General features: G+C 40.7%; 1 protein-coding gene across 1 annotated transcript in view; it reads right to left on the bottom strand.

The window, feature by feature from the left end:
• Positions 1–4928: 4928 nt before the first annotated feature.
• NCAPG2 (non-SMC condensin II complex subunit G2) overlaps positions 4929–18713 on the bottom strand; it is a 115525-nt gene continuing 101740 nt past the window's right edge. Inside the window, exons 25-28 of the mRNA XM_074943425.1 lie at positions 17195–17298; positions 12484–12581; positions 11698–11800; positions 4929–5305 (exon numbers count right to left, since the gene is read on the bottom strand). Of these exons, the coding sequence (XP_074799526.1) occupies positions 5254–5305; positions 11698–11800; positions 12484–12581; positions 17195–17298 (357 nt within the window). The 3' untranslated portion in view covers positions 4929–5253. The remainder of the gene's footprint in view (positions 5306–11697; positions 11801–12483; positions 12582–17194; positions 17299–18713) is intronic.

Below are 18713 nucleotides of genomic sequence, written 5' to 3'. Positions count from 1 at the left end.
GCAAGACGCCACAGTTCCAATGATCATCACTGGCAGTAAGAAGGAACTGAGGAGGGTTGGCAGGGTCATACATTGAGCGTCATGAAGGCGCCACTCCAGGGGGTTCCACAGCCAACCCAATGGATGCTACTAGGGGAAAAAGTTTCTGACAGCTGTGCACATGGCACACGCACACCTAATTTGAATTTGTCAGGGTTCCTTCCCCACTCTGAACTCTAGGGTACAGATGTGGGGACCTGCATGAAAACCTCCTAAGCTTACTTTTACCAGATTAGGTTAAAACTTCCCCAAGGGACAAACTATTTTACCCTTTTGCCCCTGGACTTCCACTGCCACCACCAAACTTTATCTGGGTTCCTGCAAAAACGGAGTTTGGACACGTCTTTCCCCCCAAAATCCTCCCAACCCTTGCACCCCACTTCCTGGGGAAGGTTTGGTAAAAATCCTCACCAATTTGCATAGGTGACCACAGACCCAAACCCTTGGATCTTAGAACAATGAAAAAGCATTCAGTTTTCTTACAAGACGACTTTTAATAGAAGTAAAAAGGAATCACCTCTGTAAAATCAGGATGGTAGATACCTTTCAGGGTAATTAGATTCAAAACATAGAGAATCCCTCTAGGCAAAACCTTAAGTTACAAAAAAGACACACAGACAGGAATATTCATTCTATTCAGCACAGCTCTTTTCTCAGCCATTTAAAGAAATCATAATCTAACACATACCTAGCTAGATTACTTACTAAGTTCTAAGACTCCATTCCTGTTCTGTCCCCAGCAAAAGCAGCATATAGACAGACACAGACCCTTTGTTTTTCTCCCTCCTCCCAGCTTTTGAAAGTATCTTGTCTCCTCATTGGTCATTTTGGTCAGGTGCCAGCGAGGTTACCTTTAGCTTTTTAACCCTTTACAGGTGAGAGGATTTTTCCTCTGGCCAGGAGGGATTTTAAAGGGGTTTACCCTTCCCTTTATATTTATGACAGAATCGATATGAGCAATCATTCACAGAAGAAGGGTGACAGCCATGAGGCATGAGCACCCGCCTTACAGGTACAGTTAGGCAGAATTCTCTGGGTTTGGTGTGCTAGGCGTCCAGACACCTACATGGAATACACGGCTGCATCTATTTGAAGAAGAATCCTAGTTGTCATCAGGCACCTTTAATCCCATGCTGTACTGTTCCTACCACATGGGAGACTGCTCACCTTGTCCTGGAAAATGTCTTCTACCACAAGTTACTGACGGGCATTATATCTGACTAGGATCCCCGTTCATCTCCTGGTACTGGCAGGAATTTTTCACATTCCTTGGCATCAAGTCCCTTACTTCAACTGCCTATCAGCCACAGACTAATGGGCAAACAGAGAGGGTCGATCTGGAAAAGTATCTTGGTTGCTTTTTGAGTTGCCAGCAGGACAACTGGCTCCCCTGCTATTCTATGCCAAATTTGCATAGAACAATGCAACCCATGCCTTGACCCAACATAGTCCATTCTTTGCAAATTATGGCTTTCATCCCCACTTCCACCCCAGTACTCGCTGCTGTGGATTCAGTCTCCCACCTATACCAGGTACACCAGGAATTCAAAGAATTCTTGCAATCTGCCAAAGAAACCAACAAACACCAATGGGGACCAAGAGCATCAAGCTGCCCCAGTCTGACTGTAGGGGACAAGGTGTGGCTCTCTGCTCAGAACCTTAAATCAAGTTGCCTATCCACCAAACTCAACTACAAATACCTGGGCCCTTTCAAGATTATAGAATGGGTAAACCCATTGGCCTTCAGGTTATAGCTGCCTGAGTCCCTGAGGATCCACCCCATCTTTCACACCTCATTTGTAAAGCCCTACACTGAGAACCCACACCCCAACTGCTCCAACCTACTACTGCCACTCATAACAGTTCACAGACAGGAAAAGTACTTGGTCTACCACATCCTCAACTATCAGCAAGTTAGGAGAGACTAGGAAGACTACGCCAGATGAGTGGTTTTGGGAACTGATAGAGAACATCCACACCCTGGCCGTATTGTGAGAATTCCCTTAGAAGTACCTGGAAAACAGCCCCAAGGAGGCACCCTTGAAGTGGGGGACGGTCAAGGATCAGATCCTGCAGTAGAACCAGTCTCTGTGCAATCTAAAGAGGGTAGCTGGTCTGTAGTATGCTGCCTGACTGGTTACATCACTTCATTGGTTGGAGGAGGAAGCAGACTGGCTCTTACACGCGGTAGCAGTGGTACGGCTGCTCAAAGCATTCACCAGTGGCTGTGATCATTCCTGTGCCTGCTTGTTCCCAGTCCTACCTCATGTCAGGTAACCCAGATCTGACCTAAGTTCCCCCTTAGCTGTGTGGCAATAAAGGGCAGTGTAGGTGCACAGCCACAGGGACCTGGAGAGGACAAAGGTAGGAAGTGGGCAGGGAGGGCAGCAAGTTGGGGCGTGCAGGGCTGCTGCAGGCCTCTCCCCCGGCCCCGGAGCTGCAGCCGGCAGGGAGAGGCACTTCTCCCCCAGAGCTGCTGCTGGCAGGGAAAGGACTGGGGGGAGTCCTCTGGCTGCATCCCCGGATCTGCTGCTGGCGAGGAGGCCTATGGCCCCAGCCCCAGAACATCCTGCACCCCAAACTTCTCATCCCTGGCCCCACCCCAGAGCCCCCACCCCCATAGAGTCATAGATTAGGGTTGGAAGAGGTCTCAGGAAGTTGTCTAGTTCTAGTCCAACCCCCTGCTCAAAGCAGGACCAACCCGAACTAAATCAGCTGGAGCCCTCACCCCAATGCTCTGCCTCAGCCCTGAACCCCTCATCCTCGGCCCCACCCCAGACCCCTCACCCTAGCCAGAGCCCTAACCCCTGCAGACCAACCCCCACCTCAGGCCTAAGCCCCCATCACATGCTGAACCCCTCAGCCCCACCCCCACCACATATCATCTCCATATCTCCAGGTGGGATCACACGCTCAACGCCTCTACCTCATTTGAACAGTGCTGAAGTCCATAAGATGGCAGAAGCCAAAAGGACATCACACAAAGAAAGCCTCTTAGACATACATTTCCATGTATCCTTAAAGATGTTGGAGCCCACATGCTGTCTGATTCATGCCAAGGCCAACTTACTAATGAAAAAGGATCACCTCTAGTAATAGGAGGCAATTCAATCTCTCTGATTTTTGCATTCATGAAATATTTGTATAATGAGTATTTAGGGGGATCATGATTTGGAACACCTGCTTGCTCACAGAAGCTTAAGCAGAGAAATGAAGGTCAAGAAATGTAGTATTTTATTAATGAGTTAATAGACAGTTGGCAGCTTTACTGATTTTCCTATGGTGGCTAATGCACTTTGTCTACAGCAGCATCCTGGATAGAGTGCTGAAGGAACTCTGATTGCTTCTAGGATTCATTTATACACATTTGTGTAGGCTTTGCTGATGCAAAGTTTGACCCACTTGCTTATGGAGGATTTGCATGCTTTTAGGCTCAGATACTCCGGATAAAAGCAAGTGAATAAAAATGGAGATTTTCCTGAACTCTTTAGGTTTAAAAAGAAAAACAGTTCTTCTCACAATCGGTATGTGCCCCAATCTTTTCAGGTGTTGCGGTTTTGGGTAAAACAGGAACAATAATTTGCTGTGATGCATGGAAATAAGTGTTTCTGTCCAAGAATGCTTGACTGTGAAGAATGATCTTGTCTCTGTGGGAAGACTCATCAAAACTCATGCCTCCCAAGAGCAGAGGTTTTGGAAACTCTTCTTGCAGACATAATTGCAACCAAAAAAGCTAGCAGAGACACTAAAACAATTTGTTTTGTGAACATATGTGACATAATATTCTCTGACAATTGTGCTTAGGAATGGACTGGGTACTGTTAGCAAAGTTGTGTAAGGAAAAAATAGTTACCTACCTTTCCATTCCAATGTAAGTATGTGCATACCTTGTAGACAGTCATTAGAGAACTTTTTCCCTTAGTGGTACCCTTCAGGGCATCTTGAGTGCCTTCTGTCACTCTGTGCCACTGCACACTGGTGTAAGAGTGTGGAGCCGCCCCCACTCAGTTCCTTCTTACCGGACAGACTCCAAAAGAAAGGGGAAGGCGGTTGGGTCATGGCATGGACATGTGCAACATCTTTAAGAACGACAGTTGTGGAAAGCTAGGTAACCGTTTTCTTCAGGTGGTTACACATGTCCATTCCACTGTAGGTGACTCACAAGCAGATTGAAGTAAAGGCAGGCTTGGAGTCTATCTGAACAGCGATTTATAGAACAACCTGTCAAAAACTGGCATAGTTTCTTGACTGACAGAAAATGGCATAATGAGCACCAAAATGCAAACTGATGACCAGGCTGCTGTTTTGAATGTCTCAAATAGGTACTTGTGCTAGGAAGTTTGCGGAAGCTGTCCGTGCTTTAGTCAAATGAGCCAATACTCTAGGAGATGGCATGACATTAGCTAACTGGTAGCACAAGAAATCCAGGAAGAAATCTTTTGAGTGGAAGTTGGTTTGCCTTTCACCCCTGAAACTGCAACGATTACCTATTGGAGGGTGGAACGCTGAAATGACTGCCAAAGTACTTTAACTGAACTGTCAGGCATTGATTTTTTAGGTGCTACATATAATCCAAAACATAGATGGAAGCCTGCATTGGAGAGACACTTCTCTGCTGAGACCAGATAGAAAAAACATTTCCATTTGGCCTGGTAAGTATGCCATGTAGAATGCTTTTTGCTATTCAGAAGCAGCTGCTATTTTCCCTAAGTGCTCATGCCTTACCTTTTAGGTAAACCCATGACATTCAATGTCAAAGGGTTCAAGAAAATGCTGTTCAAAGGGATAGTTCAGTCATTTTATTAATTCTCTTTTTTAAAAAAAATATATAAAAGGTATTGATTTTATTTCACATGAAATACTTGGAATATACCTACAATATACCTTCCTCATAGCCATTCCAAAATCTTTAATAATACATTATCTATGTATGTACAAAACATTTCTGCATACTTTAAAAGTTTCTGCACAATTGTTTTAAATATGAAAGGAATATAAAACTGATTTGTTTTTAAAAGTTATTCATTTGCTTGCTAAGACTTTCAGTTATGTATGTATGTACAAAGCATAAGCTAGCATAATACAAGCATTCCAATAAGGTACAATTCACTATTATATTAAATATGTTTTTCAAGGTAACATATTCCTTTGCTTTATAAAAAACAATACATCTTCCTTCTTTCTACTTTTCATGACTTGAAGGCAGCGATACAGTCAAGGATTCAAGATGTCATCCAAAATTTTCATCGATGATTCATATACGGTTCTGAAACCAGAGAAATCAGTGAGCAGCTGAATAAAACGTGCAAAAGAAACACATTTGCCTATTTGCTTTTCAATAAATAGCTACTCCCTTATTTCTTTGAGAAGTTACACACCATTAGTTTAAGGAATTAAAGAAGTTGTTGTGTTTGATTACATTTAAGAGGAACAATCTTGCTCAGCATTTCCATTCACCTCTCTGAATGATTATAGATTACAGTATAGCTACGGAGAGTCAAATCTTTAATTTCAAAATTGACAAAAAAAGTTTGAATAAAAGTTTGAATAAAAGCCTGAATTTTTTCTGTTTTGACAAGCTTTAAATATGATCTAATCTGTTCTCTACTTTTAAAAAGGTATAAGGAAGAACAATTAGAGGGTCCATTTAAATATTTTTAAAATGCTGTATTGTTACTGTTTAATATTTAACCTTCTACATACTTAAAACACTGTTCATTTACTTCTCTGAATATTTGATTTACTGCCCTTTTCTACCTCTGCCATCTTACTATCACATACACAGCATTAATCCTCTGAAGTCCAGTCTTGCCCTTTCCTCATTTCCCCTTCTCATCTCTGCTCTCCACTCCCCTACCTCCTCCTCTTATGCTCACTCATTTTCCCCATTCCCCACCAATCCGTATAATTTCTGCATTCTCCTCTTCCTCCGGTATTTGTTTTCCCTAGTGCTGATCTTCCTGCATCTTTATCCTTAGTACTAATAGCCACCCATCTGTCACTTCAGCCCCATGCGTAGTATCCTTAGCAACATTCCCACCTCTGCACACACTGGAATTCTTATGCAATCTCAAAAAAGATAACTGCTATCCCCAAGCTTTTAATTGATCACTCTCTATTTCCTTGCATTCCTCATCCAACATTGCCTCTGCAGTTGCACTCTCCCTCAGAGCTTCTCACACTCACCTGGCCTTAAACTGTCCTCAGAAGACCACAGTCAGGGCATCTGGCTTATCACCAAACACTAATGCAACGTTAATCTTTGTAGATTTGATTTTTCAATGCTTGAATTCATATTGTGACAAACTGTCAGCTTTATTTTCCATGCATCATTTGTTCAATATCTGCAACGTTAGTTATTTGTAAGATTCTAAGGATGCCCTATATTAGCAATGCTAGTCACTAACTTAAGTATTGTTCCAGGTGCCCAAAGAGCAAACATACAAGGAATAATTCAGTAATTTTATTTAATATTTTGTTTGGCTTTAGATCATTAAACTGAGATGTCCCTTCACTGAGAGACTCATCATGCCCTAAGCTAATGGACGTCCAACCATAATAGAACTCAGAATGACTGTAAGGCACCCAAAAGAGGAAAAAACAAGGTAAATTTAAAGTCAGTTGTATTAAATGCTCTTTACCTTTATTATTTTGAGTATGCTGCAGGGAATCCTATACAAATAGTGAGAAACTATTTGCAAGTTCTCTTTAATTAGCACTGACAGAGCAATGAAGGGTTTGGAAAGACATCTATACGATAATGTGAGGAAAACATTAAATGTTTCAGCATAAAAGTTAAATAGATTTAATTTTGGTGCCCATAGACTGAAATGCTAAACATACTAAGCAAAGATGATTATATATATTATAAATTATATCATAATATTTCATAGTTTATTTGTTCATTGGGAAAATCCATAATATTCGCTTTTAACTGTCAACTGAAACTGCTAGTTCAGTTGAGCAGAGAAGACTAGATTCTAGTAATTAGAAAAATGTGTACTTCTGGTGTAGTGCACTAATTTCTTATTTAAGGGCAGCACCTGAGGTACTCCAGTATAGAAGACCTCTACATATTTCTTATTGTGCTACCACATACAGATGTTTCCTGGTGCCCGATGCCCAAATTTAAAAGGTTGGGGCAGCATGCAAAGTCCCTTGGAAATTCAGTCAGGTCCCAGGCTACATCCACCAGGGATAAACTAATTCCCAAAGGGCTGACATTTTAAAATAATGTAAACAGATGTAAAAAGTAACAAATTAAGCTTTGAGAAGAGTAAATTTATTACAGTTGATGTTAGCATATATAAATTAGTACATTATCAGATCATATAATGAGCTGTGGACTAATATGCAGACAATTTTGACTACAAGTTTTCCTCTGGCCAAACAGAATGAGAAAGATGTAATAATTAAAAGAAAATTGCTGTTTACCAAAATAAGGCACGCTGCAATCAAAATATAATTGCATTTGAGTCATTACAGCACACAATGAGGCACCTAACAGAACATGTGAATTGCCATATGGGAGCAGACTTGTGGTCCATTATCATCCAGCATCCTGTACCAAAAGCTTTTAAGGATGGTGCAAGAACCGGTCAATAGAAGTGGGCAATAATGGAATATAACCAGCTCACTGGGAAATTTCTTCCTAAACCTTTTACAGATAGTGGATTATGCCCTGAAACACGAGTTTGTATATTCTTCCAAGTTCTTTTACAAAAAATAATCCTATATAACGAAGCTGTGGATGTTCTTACTTTCTTTAACAATATGTAATCTTTTCTTAAACTCTGCTAAGCGCTCAATGATAGCATGTGGAACTTGTTGTCACAGTATAATTGTGTTTTGTGAAAAAGTATTTCTTTTTATGACATTTAAATTCTCTGCCTCTGAAATTCATTAAATGTTCCCTTGTTTGTACATTACAAAAAAAGCATAAACAGGACAGTCTCCCTACCACATACAATTTGGTGTATCAGATCATGTCACCCCATCTGTCTCTCTAAACAGTCCTAATCTTTTACTTCTTTTCATATAAAAGTTTTTCCATGTTTCTAATTTATAACAAAACAACAACAAAAAAACGTTACCAGAATTGAAAACAGTATTCCAGGTGAAGATGTGCCATTTATTTGTCATTATTTAATTTGTATAGCACTTTCCATTCTGTAAGGCATCCTAATGTTCTGTTCACTTTTTGACTGCAGCTGTTTATTGAGCAGAGGTAGTGTTCATAGAGTTGTCCAAGAACACCCAGACCACTTTTCTGCATGTTATAGTTAATTTACAATGCAGCAATGCATGAGTTGTTCATATTAGTCCTTTGAATGTGCATTACTTTACATGTATCCATACTGATCATCATCTATAATCATGTTGCCTATTTATCTAACTTTGTTAGTTTCACTGTAATTCCTCAGTGTTTTCTGCAGTTTTGACTAAATGAATTGTGTAATTTGAAAGTTTTGCCACCTCACTGCTCATTCCCCTTTTCCAGATCTTTACTAAATTTAACATTGGTACTAATATAGAACTTTATGGGACCCCAGTGTTAACCACTTTTCAAGCGTGATGAAAATTGACCATTTATAGATGTATGGCAATTCTTCAAAAAGGGCCATATTTTTGGAATTTAATGTAGCCACCCTATACACAACACCCAACTATCATTTGAAAGCTTATTTTATGTATGTTTAAATGAGGTATGATGTGGTGCTGTCAAGTGGTGCCATAAGCCTGTAGGTGATATGAAACAATGGTACCCAAAATGAGAAAGTGTCATTTTTTGCACAGTTCCAGAATCACTGCCACATGACTGTAACTTAAACAGTAAGAACTGTAGTCAGTTTAAATATCTTAATGTGGTGTTTATTGGTCAAAGCTTCCAAATGACAATGTATTAAAAGATTTGTATTGGTTTTGCATAGGCAAATATTTCTTTTTCAGAAATGAAGCTGTTTAGCATGTGACAAAAATAGCAAATAAGATTTTGCAATATACTAACATGCAATGTTTCACACTGCAATTTTTATTTGTCAAAGTACCTCACAAGTGACCATAGTTTTATGCATTTTCAATTAAAATTTGCTGACCAGATCAGTCTCACACTGAAATCTGTAGCAGTAGATTGCATGCCCACAGTTTGTACTGCATAGTGGGTAGATATACACGTATGTGAATTCCTAACGTAATGCTTCTCTACCTGTAACCTTTTGTACATACAGTGTAGCATCTAGTATGCCTGATAGAACGTTTTAATCTGTAATTGCCTATGCATGCAATACTAGTGTTTGAAATATTTTAGAAACCAGCTTGTTAGTTCAGTGACACTTATGCACAGGTCAGTATTACTGTTAGAGATGACACGCTTAATATTATGAATATGCAAAATGAGAGAGAGAAGTGGCCTAAAGAGAAGTAATGAATACAAAGTTCACAAACAAGTCCTTGCCTCTGCACTGAAGAGGGATGAAGTGCATGTTATAGCTCTCATCAACCATGTCATCAAGAATATGACAAACCCATTTGACCCTGAATCACATTCAGAGGTGCTTATCAACATATCTACTGGACTGCACGTAACACCAGACGTACAAGAGTCTCCACTGAAAATAGCAGATGTTGGTAAAGAACAAATGGGGAGATTTTTGAGAGGTGCACTTGATTATGATGGAACACATAGCTTCTTCAGTCCAGTCTAGAAATCTGGCATCAAAACATTTGTTGACATGGCCAAGATGACCACATTTAAATCTGGCAAGGGAGGGACAATCACAGCAGTTATCAGTCCAGAAATTGTTTTCCGCAGAGCCCTGTGGTAACAGCTGCAGATCAGACCTCATCTTAAAGTAGATGTAGAAAGCTTTCAAATAATCCATAGTGTGCATATGTGTAGAGAAGGATTAAGTACACCAAATAGGTGCTGTCTGCTACTCATGCCTATTATTCCTACTCTTTTTTTGTTTCCATTATAGTACTTTACCTATTGCCCAAGAACCACAAGAATTAACTACGGAATCTGAGCTTCTATCATACATTTTTTGAAAGTCCAAGTAAATTATATCAACTAGTTCTCCTTATTTTGTTGACATACTGTAAGATTAGTGAGGCACCATTTTCCTTTACAGAAGCCATACTGGTTTGTCCCTATCATAACAATGATCATTTAGGTATTTTATAATTCTATTACTACCATCATTTCAACCAGTACAAAAAGTAAGGCTTGCTGGTCTGTAATTTCTGGAATCGCAGGGCACGTTTTTAAAAGAAAGATACATTTGCTACTGTTCAATTCTTTGGGATAGAAGCAGATTTAAATGAATGATTGCATTCTTTGTTAATAGCTCAGTTACTTCATTTTTAAGTTCTTTCAGAATTTTAGGGTGTATATGATCAGGTCTTGTTGGCTTTTTAATATATCAGATTATTCCAGCACCTTCTCCTTTGACACCTTATTTTCTGACAGTACCTCAACTTTATTACTGGAAAATAGAAGGTGTCTTCCCCATCCTCCACATTCTCAAGGATGAAGACTGATACAAAGGAATAATTTAGCTTCCCTGAAACGTTCTTTATCTTCTTTGATTGTTCTCTTTAATTCCCTGATAGTCCAGTGGACTTACTAATTCTTCTTCTATGAATATCTTAAAAATATCGTTTTTAAAAACTAGTTGTGGCTGTTTGCTCTTCAAATTCCATTTTAGCATTCCTAATTTCCATCTCACAAATTTTCTTCCACAGGTTGTCTTAGGTTCTTTTTTACCATCTTTTCCCACCATTAAACCAATGTGCTTTAAAAAACAAACAAACCAGAAGACACGAAACAGATATGCATCAATGCCTCCCTGCTGCAACCACAGGAAACTGACTGTCCAATTTGTCTACCAATTCCTAACAAAAATTGTTGGAACCATACTACAAATTTATGCATGTCATCAATGGCTATAACTTATATTTGTTATCCCGAGAACTCTGAAGAGATTATAATTAGGTGAGGCGGAGGTTTTGAATATATTACATTTTATTTCTATCTGAATGCAGCAAATAAGAGTATTTTTAGTGTTAATGAAACTATGAATTTTTGTTTCAGACCATATGCAAAGTTTAAATGTAAGTGGTTGTAAAATTAGCATTTTTTACTTTTAACCTGTGAAACAGAAGAGGCTAATTTGGTCTAAAGCCAACCTCCTATAAAGCTGAAATTGCACCAAAAGCAGAATCTAATGACTGTGGTAAGGCACTAAAATAATTTTTTATGACCCTGGATACAGTTTTAGCTAGAGAGATCCATATTAGCTAAGACACAAAATGCAGAGAAAACCCCTCAGCTCTAGTGCTATGAAACAGCAAAGTTACAAAGAATGCTTTCTTTTCTCTGTGCAGTTCTTAGTGAGATTGGACTTTAAAAGGAACTAGGTTGGAGTATTGTGGATTCTACAGTATATAGAACAAAACATGTAAAGAGAATTACCATCTGAAAGGGGGAGTTGAACCAGGAAATTTAGTTCCTTAATGGGCTCAATAGCCTTCAACATTTTGGCACTATTTTAATCCCTGTATCATATGGATTTCAGTAAACTTCTTCACCAACAAGTACAGAATCTTGCATCCCTTTTTCAGTCAATCAGTGGGTTTTTTTCTGTACATCAGATTTACCTTTCAATGCTGCTAGATTCTGCCATGGCAACTTCCCTGCATGTCATCAGCTTCTTTTGAAGGGCATGCGCAATATCCTTAACAAGTGAAGTTTTGTGCTTACCTATTTTAAATAATATGTTAAAAAATAAACAAGTCTGTATATTCCTGTGTAGCATCTATATAACAAATTAACAGTTTGTTAAAAACTGGTGACATGTTTACTTAGATTTTCATTATCCAGGTTAAGTGTATAAATCTGTGCTATGTGAATGCTATTATACTCCTATAAAACAGGATATGGAAGAGTACTATGTTAGCGTAGCAGATAAAGATTTTTTTTTTTTTTAAAAAAGACCCCCACAAAGTTTTAGATCCAATGTCTAATAGCATCCCTTACAACTTTGCATTTTTCTTTTTAATTCTGTATTCCTATTAAAATTACTACTTCTGAATTTCCACAGCTAACTGGAAAAATAATGACAGGTTTCAGAGTAACAGCCGTGTTAGTCTGTATTCGTAAAAAGAAAAAAAGAAAAGGAGTACTTGTGGCACCTTAGAGACTAACCAGTTTATTTGAGCATGAGCTTTCGTGAGCTACAGCTCACTTCATCGGATGCATCCGATGAAGTGAGCTGTAGCTCACGAAAGCTCATGCTCAAATAAACTGGTTAGTCTCTAAGGTGCCACAAGTACTCCTTTTCTTTTTTCTTTTTGGAAAAATAATGTAACATTTTAAAATTAAGTTGGAATAAAAATCTACTATTGACAAAAGCCTTCATTGGAGACAAAATTAGTTTGACTGACCTTTGATTATAACAACTATGTACGCAGCAGCTGTAAGACTAATAATTCCTTCAATTTCTTCACAGACAATGCATTCCATTAATTCATTTAAAAATGACCTAGAAGAAAATCAAAGGCACATGGGGAAACATGTTCCTTTACAAACATAAACAGGACTCTTAGTTGGCCCCCCCAACAATGGTAGTTCTCCAAACCATCACATAGGAAACCATGATCTAGGATCAATCATGAGACTCCAAAACACATAGTTTAAGTGTGGGAACCACAAATGTACTTCTTACAGAAGATAGTTAACTGGCTGATCTCTGGAGTTTCACTGCTGATAGTCTGAGGAAGCAATGTATTCTGTACAGTGGTGGCTGCTTAGGAATGGAATGAGGGAATTTAGGTGAAATAATTCATATGAGAAGAGGAGGAGCAGTAACCAAAAAATAAAGATTTTTCGGTGTATTCAGAAAAGAAAAAAAAATTCAGACAGAAAAAAGAAAAGTCCTTAAAAAGTAAAAATACTGGCTCTAAAATAAACTGGAATTGTAATTCATTTAATTGTCTGCCATTTGCTGTGGAAGTCAAACAAGTTGATGGTGTGAACCAAACTCCAGGTGGTGCTCTACAAATCTCAGATATTGGAATGACTCAGAGAAACAGCAGAGGTTGCTTGAGCTCTGGGGAATGGGACTTGATCAGTGTATCCTGGATCAGATGATCCAGTCACACTATCACATAGCAATTTCTAATAATGCCTAAATAAGTTTTGGATTGTATTTGTAATATCACAGCACCCTGGAGCACTAGTCATGGACTCCATTGTGCTAGGTGCTACACCAGGGATCGGCAACCTTTGTCACGCGGCCCGTCAGGGAAACCCGCTGGCGGGCTGGGACGGTTTGTTTACCTGCAGCGTCCGCAGGTTCAGCTGATCTCAGCTCCCACTGGCCTGGAACGGTGAACCGTGGCCAGTGGGAGCTGCAATCAGCCGAACCTGCGGACGCTGCAGGTAAACAAACCATCCCAGCCCGCCAGCGGGTTTCCCCGATGGGCCACGTGACAAAGGTTGCCGATCCCTGTGCTATACAAACAGAACAAAGGGACAGTTCCAGCCCCCAAAGAGTTTATGATCTAAGTAAAAGATTAGGGAACAAGTGAAGACTCCCTGTTATGGAACTGCACAGGTAGCTCCACTGCTCTGAGTTGCAGAAGGAAGTTCATTTCCTTTCTTAGTAATATCTTGTGAGATGGATCCCTGGAAAGGGACAGGGAAATAGGGTAGGGAAGGAATGGAACTAGATGGTGTATCCCTATAACCTTGGACCAGTTGATTTTGGAAGTCTGGTTCCAGGCTTTCTGAAAACAAGACACTTCCCAAAACAAGATGGGACAGACCTCAGACCTCAAAACAAGATGGGACAGACCATACTGTCAAACCTCCTGATGCAGGATGTATGGTTCTCCTCCTCTGGAACCTCTGCCTCTTCCTTGGAGGATCTTTGATGGCCGTAATTGGGTTAGGGGGATTGCCTATGTCTCTGATAATTCTGAGCCCTGTATTGTTCCCTCATGGAAGAGGGAATATAGGCTTCCAGAGCATAAGATGGCTTGAGTCCTTTAACATGTGCAGGGTTTCATTATTATGCTTAATTAAGAGGTCAGAGCCATTGAAGGTGGTCATTTAGACCTCCTTTGGTATCCCTGAGGACTGCAACCAAGCAACCTGCATGATTGCAGAGTCAGAGGCTTCAATGGTGGCTTAATGAGAGGTCCATGCAACCAGATGCCACTCTAACTCCAGGGACTTAAGCTCCTCTCTGTGCTCCTGCAGGAAACTTGCAGTGAACTGCCCAATTCAAGAAGTCATACTCAGTCAGGAGTAGCTGGTAATTTAATAGTCATGCATCTGAAAACTGTCTGAGGAGTATGTCTTTCAGTCAGAAGTCAAACTTTTTTGGAACTTTGTCCTGGGTTGTTCACCTGGGTAATCCCTGCTGCTTAAACATCCCTTGGACTGCAGTTATTACAAAGGATCCAGGCACTGGATGGTTATAAAAGTATTCAGCATCCTTAGAGATGACTGGTAGCATCTATATCTATACCGAAGAGTCACTTTGAGGTGGGCACCACTGAAGCTCCAGGACTCAATGTTGAGAAAGATCCCACTTCTTGACTATGGAGGTGTGCACCACTAAAGCTGAGCTTTGAGGTGGGTACCGCTGAAGCTGAGCTTTGCCATAGGTATCTGGTTGGCTCCTACAAGCCTTTGGCAATGCCAATCTGCCAGGGACCAATCAACACAGACTGTCAAGACATTTGTATGACTTCTCATGCACTGTTCTCCACTAGAATGTCCAAGGTATGTGGCGTCCACTGGAGAAGTTCCTAGTTTTCTGGCTGGGTCAGAACAGCTAGGTGGACAGCCTCATCAGGAGAAGAGCACAAAAAGCACTTGAGAAATAAGGCTGGACCTCCCTCTCCTGCATGTTTTCCTGTTCAATTTCCTGGTCCTGAAGGTATGATTGTATTCTGGATCAGTTGGCCTTCCTGGGGGTCTATCCAAGAAGGAGACCTGGGTCTAGAAATAGGATCAGTGGATAGAGCCCTTCTATTGGGATGCACTCCCTATGGGGCCCAGAATAGCCATATGTGCATGGGATAGGGGAATGGTTTTGCAGGCCATGGAGAATACTATGAGGGAAGTACCAAGAAGTTAAATGCTTTCTCTTGTAGAAGTGTCCTCTGGACTCCCTGTCTAAATAGCTCAGTTCATAAGGCAGTGAGTGAGGCAAATACATAGTTGACACCTTCCCAGTCACTTCAGATGTAGGAGGAGGAAAAGAAATATAACTCCTCCATAGGAGCAGGTCCTGGAGCATGCTCTACTGACAGAGAGGATAGTGTACTTGGTTCCAGGACAATAGTTTCCTAGTAAGGGCCAGCAACAGAGACTCTGGCAGCTCAGATGCCATCAAGCTTCCTTGAAACATGAACATTGGTTCTGAGGCTGCTCCATCTGTATCCGGAATTATGAATGGTACTGCAGAATCTGTGCCAGAAGATTTGGTACTAGGGCTGGAAGCTCAGAAGCTTGCACCAGGTTCTTTGGTGTTGGGTCAAGAAGCTCTGAAGTAGTTCTGGTTCTGAGTGCTTCAGGATGGGTGCTTGGCTGCCATCAATACTGGTCAAAAGAAGGATGGCTTCTTCAGAGGCAACTCTTCGGTACAGAGGCATCACTGGGATCCAATGTGGGACTTAAACTGCCTCTAAACTTAGATCTATTATATGCTAGAGAGAGAGATCTGAGTCTGCAGATACCATGGACATTATGCTCCTTCCTTCCTCTCTCCTCAGAGGATTGATCTGAGGAATGTATGGAAGCTCTGGCTGACTCCATAGTCAAGGACTGGGACCTTTCTCAACACTGAGTCCTGGAGCTCGAGATAGACTCCAGGTTAACCGGAGTGCTCTCATACTGTCTGGTCTGGTTTGGCTGCCTTCTCAGGAATGGATGATGCTCTCATGGATCTCTCTATCAGGAAAAGATTGAGGTGAGATTCCCTTGGTTTTGGGTCCTTTTCTAAAAGAAGGAGCACACAGAACACTTGTGTGGTGTATAAGCTTCATGAGGCAGAAGACGCACTTAGAGTGTCACTGATGGGAATAGCTGTCTCACAGGAGAGTTAAGCTTTGAATCCCAGAAGCTTTGATTCCACCATGTGCAGGGGCATCTTGTGCCAAGTCACCCTCAGACTTGAAGACTTTTCCCTTTTTTGCCAACAGATTAAAACTATATAAATCTAACTAAACTAACTATAATTGGAAAAAACTAACTAGAGACAACAAAATCGCGCAGCGGGCAGAGATGTGGTTTTCAGTTTCCTCTTACCACCTGTGGTTGCAAGACAGAAGGGTGATTGTGGTTGCCCTGCCCTTTGGACTCTTGCGCTATGGAGCACTGGAAGGTGTACAGAGCACGGCATGGTCCCTGACACTGCTATTCAAAAAGATTCTGATCTGGGGTGTATGCACAGCAGAATTGGAATACATGTGGATAATCACTTGAATAAAAATAAGTTATGAACAATTTTTAAAAGGACAATTAAAATGAAAATTGAAATTCAGTTGTAACTGCAGCGGACTCAACTAACCTCTACTAAAATCGTGATAGAATACATAATAAGCATCCAATTTAAGTCCTACAGAAAAGTCACTTGGGAAAGCTGCAGAATGCACACCAAACTCTCTTTCAGGGCATACTTAACACTTAATATATTAACAACTAAATAATTTCTTTATGCCATTTGTATAGTGCCATCAGTGTGTATTTTACAGTTGAGTTTAAGCATGCATGTTGTTAGTTCCAGGTTATATGATTGGTGTTATTTCTGGTAAAGACTTTGGTTTCCTCTAAACCCTTCCATATAGGAAGAAGTAGGATTTATGAATACCTTTTGAAATAAGTATGTGATTATGAGGAAAGGAATTATCAGAATGAATAGTCGTGTGATTCTAACACAAGAACAATAGAAAAAGCAAAAAACTAACACAATCAACGTACCAAAAAAGTAAAGGATTATGGGACATTACATGGAAATGTAGTAGGTGATCTAGGTATTCACTGGCTAATTCCACAATCTTGAATTTAACAATTAAAAGCTTATTTGGTTACTTACTGGTTTCACATTAATAAACCTTATGGAAACTAACAGACAAAGATTACCTGACCACATTTATTGACTTAATTATCATTGCCATTAAACTGCCTGAAAGTGGAGGAAGGTCTGCAATGGACTCTGGTGGTGCAAGTTCTTCTGCATTTGAAGCCTAAAAAGAAGACAGCTCAAATTCAAAATAAATACAGAAGCACATAGAAAATAATTAAGAAAAACAGAATTTGAGTAGCTACATTAACTGAATGCATGTTTAAGTTATTGGGAGAAACATTTAAATGTATTTTTCTAGCTCATTTCAAAAAAGTACTTGACAGTTTAACTCAGCAGTGTCAAAATAAACAAAGCAAAGTTGGATTGGAAAAATTAAAACTTTTAACCAGATATTTGGCATTTACGTTAAAGGAAATAACTAATATCATACATAGTTGAGCTTTAGCAAAAATGCCATTTAAGCTAGATTGTTAATTAGTATTTATAAAGGTGGCAGCTCACCCACATGGAAGATATTACATAAAAATTTCCACTTTAACTATATGTATTAGATCAGTTCTCAAACTTTTTACTAAGGCGACCCACCAATCACATTTTGTCTCTTTTGGGGACCCACTATGACACCCTTAATCCACCCTTCCCTCTCTCAGCCTGTTGCCACCCTCTCTCTCTTCCCCTTCTCAGCCCTTCAGTCATCTGTTATCCCCTTCTTCGTCCAAGCCTGCTCAGCTCCCCCCAGTCCTCTTGCTCTCCCAGTCCTCCCCCTCTTGCAGCCCTAGTTGCCCCGCCTCTCTTCATGGCCAGACCTATGATTGCCATCAGGTTGCTGGCTGACTGCTTCCAGCCCAGATCCTGCTTCCCATGCTGCTGCCTGCGGGAAACAAAAGTAGGCAGGCAGCAGCAGCACAGAGGAAGTGGCCAGAGCCAGCAAGTGGACAGTCAGCAGCCTGTACATGCATTGAAGGTGCTTCCGCCATGGTGCTGCCACCCAGATCTCGCTTCCTATGCTGCTGCCTGCTGCTCAGGGGATCTGTAAATAAAGGCCTTGGTGGGAAGAGGTAGGAAGACCAGTACCCCCTTTCACACCTGATTAGGATCTTTCCACCAATACAGTGGTGAGAGGACTTCAGAGGGGACCTGGACTGTCATATCTATGGCCTGGTCTACACTGGGGGGGAGGATAGATCTAAGTTATGCAACTTCAGCTACGTGAATAACGTAGCTGAAGTCAACGTACTTAGACCTACTCACCGTGGCGTCTTCACTGTGGTGAGTCCACTGCTGCTGCTCCCCCATCAACTCCACCTTCGCCTCTTGCGGCGGTAGAGTATAGGAGTCAACAGGAGAGCACTTAGGGGTCGATTTATCATGTCTAGACTAGACGTGATAAATCAACCCCTGCTGTATTGATCGCTGCCTGCTGATCCAGCCGGTAGTATAGACATACCCTATGTGGTGTCTGTTTGGAAGGCATACAAGTTCAGCCACCACAACATACAACAAAAGTGAAGTCTGAAATGGTGCATGATGTGTGTAGAAAGCCTTGTGACCGACCAGACATAGGCAAGCTCTCAC

The sequence above is a fragment of the Natator depressus genome, chromosome 2, assembly GCF_965152275.1.
Source record: "Natator depressus isolate rNatDep1 chromosome 2, rNatDep2.hap1, whole genome shotgun sequence".
Taxonomy (NCBI): Eukaryota; Metazoa; Chordata; order Testudines; family Cheloniidae; genus Natator; species Natator depressus.
This window is presented reverse-complemented; position numbering and strand designations above follow the sequence as displayed.